This window comes from Motacilla alba, chromosome 1 (genome assembly GCF_015832195.1).
Source record: "Motacilla alba alba isolate MOTALB_02 chromosome 1, Motacilla_alba_V1.0_pri, whole genome shotgun sequence".
NCBI classification, from domain to species: domain Eukaryota; kingdom Metazoa; phylum Chordata; class Aves; order Passeriformes; family Motacillidae; genus Motacilla; species Motacilla alba.
The window spans coordinates 46,369,496-46,374,213 of NC_052016.1; the positions used below are offsets into that span (position 1 = coordinate 46,369,496).

The 4,718-nt window shown below is 43.7% G+C and overlaps 1 protein-coding gene across 1 annotated transcript in view; it reads left to right on the plus strand.

Annotated features, from left to right (window-relative positions):
• HEPHL1 (hephaestin like 1) overlaps nt 1-892 on the plus strand; it is a 32,867-nt gene extending 31,975 nt beyond the window's left edge. Inside the window, exons 19-20 of the mRNA XM_038143500.1 lie at nt 56-142; nt 240-892. Coding sequence (XP_037999428.1) covers nt 56-142; nt 240-442 — 290 coding nt within the window. The 3' untranslated portion in view covers nt 443-892. The remainder of the gene's footprint in view (nt 1-55; nt 143-239) is intronic.
• Nucleotides 893-4,718: the final 3,826 nt, after the last annotated feature.

The window sequence follows — 4,718 nt, forward strand, 5'->3', positions numbered from 1 at the left end:
TCATTAAGGCTTCCAACTTAACTATGCCTTTTTTCACCCTGAGAAGAGCGACAAGAGTGGGAAGTTCCTTCAGAAGGTGGACACACAAACACAACTGGAACATACAACACAACTTCTGCAACAAATGAAACCACTGCAAAGGGTAAGGTGTTTTTTTTTTTTTTTTTTTTTTTTGTAATGCCATTTAAAACTCTTCAGATTCATGGGCAGATTTCTCATTAACAACTCTCTTTTAACAGATTATGACAACAAAGTGGGCAATTTTTTCGGCAAAACTTTGAGTCCTGGAGAAGCCAGCCTGATACTCGCAGCTTTTTTTTGCATTGGACTTGTACTACTGCTAACAGCATTAATCTTCTTCTGCTTCATCACCCACCAAGGAAATAGAATCCATTACACAGCTCTGGATGATAAAAGTGTACTTCTGGCAGATTCCCTGTAAATCCCCACTTTTAATATCGTTCATAGGGACTCACTGGATTTCACAAAATAGAACCATAAAACCATTAAGTTTGGAGAACCTCTAAGATCGAGTCCAACCATTAACCTAATACTGCCAGGCAACATGCTGCTAATAAAACTGGAGCAGGGCATATGCTGACAGTCCTACCCCATGGCCAGTGCCCACAAGAGTGAACACAAGCTGTAGGGCTCAGCTCCAAGAGCCACTCATCACCATTTCCAATCCTCTGGGTTCAGATGAGCACTGTCTGGCAGCTGAGCAGAGCAGCACACCTCTTGGCATCCACTGGGTTTTTACAGGAGTAAGGAGCAGGCAGAATGGCATCCATGTGCTCTGTGCAGAAACTTGGGGTTCACACTAAAAAATAAACACCACCAGGGACTGGCTTAAGTTGTCAGCTGCTGAAGGAGCAGGTGCAAATTTCCAAGTGCCTGCAGTTTCCCAAAGTCTGGCTTAATGAATTCACCACCATTCAAGTGATTGTCTCTTTGTTTTGTTTTTTTTTTTCCTGTTAAATGAGGAAACTAACTTTGCACTGGGGACAGATTTCTGAAGACCTACAAATAAAACTTAGCACTTGATGGGTTCAGCAGTGCCCCTGCTGTTAGTTTGTAAGAGCTTTTATTCATCTCTAAAAATCTAGCTCTGAACAACCTCCAAGAGATTAATTGACTTTGTACATGCTGCTTGTTATGGTCCTGATTCTGCACCTCTTCTTTGCACTGAGCAACACCTCTCTCCCAACCTGCAATGAAGCCATCAGGAGGGTGATCTTTGTGCTCTGCAAGGCAGACAGACAGAATCAGGACACATTTAGTGATACTTGAATGTTTATAGAGAATTTTTTGTTAGGTTGTGTTTATTCTTGCCTGCTCATGCCTGCTATTCCTAGCAGAGGAATTCCAGAACAAAAACCTTTGTAAAACTGTTTACACAAATTTGGTTTTGAATGTAAATTCAAGTTGCTGTTTTCGTTTTTTAAATTTTATTTTTTCCACTTCTGTACTTTAAAGTATATTCAAAGGTAGGAAATTTTACTGTGCAACACTCTTCTTGTAGCTTAAATGTGTCCTGCATTGATGTCCAGTCAAACAATATATTGAAGGTTCTTGGATGTTTCTCAGTAATTTCTTTGTTTTCAGTCATTTGAAATCACACACATGAAGTAGAAATGCAGGACTGAGCCCTTATAGAATTTACATCATATCAAAAATCAAAATTTCCTCCTCAAAATCTCCCATTTGAGCTGGCAAAAACAGATGCTCTAAACCCTTTAATTTTCCTCTCCTGTAAACATTAAGATTGGGGTCTCCTGTTCTGTGCAAAAATACTGTCTGTGCAGAACTTTAGCTCTCTGTGTACATATAAAATTAAAGCCTTCCATTCAAAATGCACTATTATGAAAGGAAATTATTTGGTACTTCACTTTTAGGGTAGCTAATGCACCTGCTGTTTTAGAAACAGAGTTATGAGTATGTTTTGACTGTAGAAACTAGTTTGCCAAAGTGATTGATAATAAAAACCCCGAGGTATTTGTATGAACCTTCTGGCTCAGTTCATTTCCTCTGTCCTGCTCCTCAGCTGGACAGTGGCTGTGAAGCCAGAATGAAGGCTCCAAAGGGCCCCAGGACATCACTGCTGCCAGACCAGGTGACACAGCCTGCCACAGGGATCATGAAACGTCACAAAAAGTGTAAAGCAGCAAGTTTACCATTGTCTGCCTGGTGCAGGCAGCCCTGTGCCAGCTGAGCCCTGACACCTGAGTTGAAGCACAGCATCTGTGCTGGGCTGAAGCACCGGCAGAAACAGAGTTAAGCAACAAAATGAACAGAAGATCAAGTCACCAAGGCAGGGATGTTCTCCATGGAGTGCTACAGGCCCTCAAGTATGAAAAATCTGGATTATAAACTGGGGTAGCAGTTGGGAACTGTTCTAAATCCAAAAGCTTGAAACATGACAAATTCAAGGTCAATCTTTAAAAACTTTCCAGAGGACTAAAGAGCTCTGTCAGCCACACAATGGGAGCTGGTTGAAACTGTTCTAAAAACAAAACCAGGAAAATGTCCAAAGGAGCACAAGAGAACATGGACGAATTTATACATTTTTTCCCCAAAGAAAATTGTGCCATAGGAAGATTTTTGAAGGACTCAGTGCATAGGTAAGAAACGTGGATGAATATAACTTGCTTACATTTCATAAGATCTTTGAGAAGGTCTTCTTAAAGCTTAAGGAAATGAAATCACCATGGGATGAGTAGTCCATGGAGGTTAAATAACTGGTTAAAAGACAGTGAAAAGTGGTCAGATTTCATGTTGAAATTCACTCCTGGGGTGCTACATGACTTGCAGGACATCCTTGTCCTTGCTTTTCAATATTTTATCTAAGTGTTCTGAAAAAGAATGGACAAATTGAGTGACAATTTTAAGCGCATGTAGCATGAAAAATCAGTGGGAAAAAAAAGGACAAAATTTATTACTGATACATTTACAGTACTACATATGGAAAAAAGCAATCCTAACCTTATGTGTATGATACTGTCTAAACATCTCTGAAATGGGATCTTATTGTAATACTTCAGTGACATCAGCTCCAGTATTGTTCAGTGGGCAGAAATGCAATTAAACATTAGGAATCAGTACAAATCAAGAATAGAGCAAAACAGAAAATCACTTAGTCCCATTACATGAATGTCTGGGGCACCTGCATCTTGTATACAGCATGAGTCAAATCTCCTGGCCTCATGCAGCAAAGCAGCACAAGACCAGCACAAAAAGAACAAGAAAGGGAATCGGTATTGTAGAACAGTTTCCATATGAGGATTGATTTCCTTGGCTTATGGCTTGGCAAAAATAGGAATGACAATTGAAAGCAGACAGTATAGCAATTTTATAAAGGGGAATTTGAATGGAGAAAGGAATAGTTTGTCCTTTTTGTAGAAAGCAATGAGCTGGGCAAGTGTTACATGAAAGCACAGCACAGGAAGTGGCTCTGCATGGGGTGGACCTATGACTTCTTCTGTGACTCCTGGGCTGAGGATACTCCAAGCTCACAGAGATCCAGAAACCAGCAGGAAAAGTACAGAGGGGCAAACAAATTAAGGGTTATTAAAGGTGAAGGCACCCCAGTGACTCCCTCAAAAAACTGACCTGAAAGGCAGCAATCAAACATTATGGGTGGGGAAAATCCACAGTACATGGTGCTAGGTAGGTTAAGGGCTTGGAGCATCTATCACACTGTGGTGGGGACATGAGTGCTGAGAGAGCTGGGGCTCACCAGCCTGGAGAAAGTGCCTCAGGGGCTCTCCACCGTGTGTGCAAACAGCTGATGGAGGAGTAGCATGGACAGAGTCAGGTTGTTCTTGGCAGTGCCTGGCGAGATGACCTGAGCTGATGGACACAAACTTGACACAAGAAGTCTCCATTCAAACACTGTACCTGCCTTGAGGCAACCACAGACACGAGTAGAGACTGGGAGAAGCCATGGAGAGCCGCCCTCATTGGGGGTTTTTGTGGATGAAAAGCTGGACATGAACAAACTGTGCTCAGAATGCAGAAAGCTAACCTCATCATGGGCTGCATCAGAAAGAGTATGGCCAGCAGGACAAGCAAAGTGATTCTGCCCCTCTGCTTCGGTCTGTTGACACCCCAGCTGGAGTGCTGCGTCCAGCTCTGGGGCCACCAACACAAGAAAGACATGGACATGCTACAGCACATTCAGAGTAGGCCACAAAGATGCACCGTGCAGGAGTTGGAGCAACTCTCCTAGAAGACAGACTGAGAGAGTTCAGCCCAGAGAAGACAAGGCTCTAGACAGACCTCACTGTGGCCTTCTAGGACCTAAGGGGGCTTATAAAAAAGAGGGAGAATGACACTTTACAAGGACATGCAGTGATAGGAGAAAGGGGAATGGCTTTAAACTGAGCAAGGGTGAGTTTAGAATAGATTTTGTGAAGAAATTCTTTATTGTGAGGATGGTGGCACAGGTGGCACAGGTTGCCCAGAGAAGCTGTGGATGCCCCATCCCTGGTGGCATTTAAGGCCAGGCTGAATCTGGTGTAGTGGAAGGTGTTCCTGCCCGCAGCAGCAGGGCTAGAACTAGATGATCTTTAAAGTCCTTTCTAAGCCAAGCCATTCAGGGATTCCGTGACCCCCAGGGCGCCCGGCACCGCCGCAGCCCCTCTCCCGACGCCCAGCATCCGCCCCGCGCCCCCCGCCCCTGCCCGGGCGGGGCCGTGCCGGGCTGCGGGGGCGTTCCC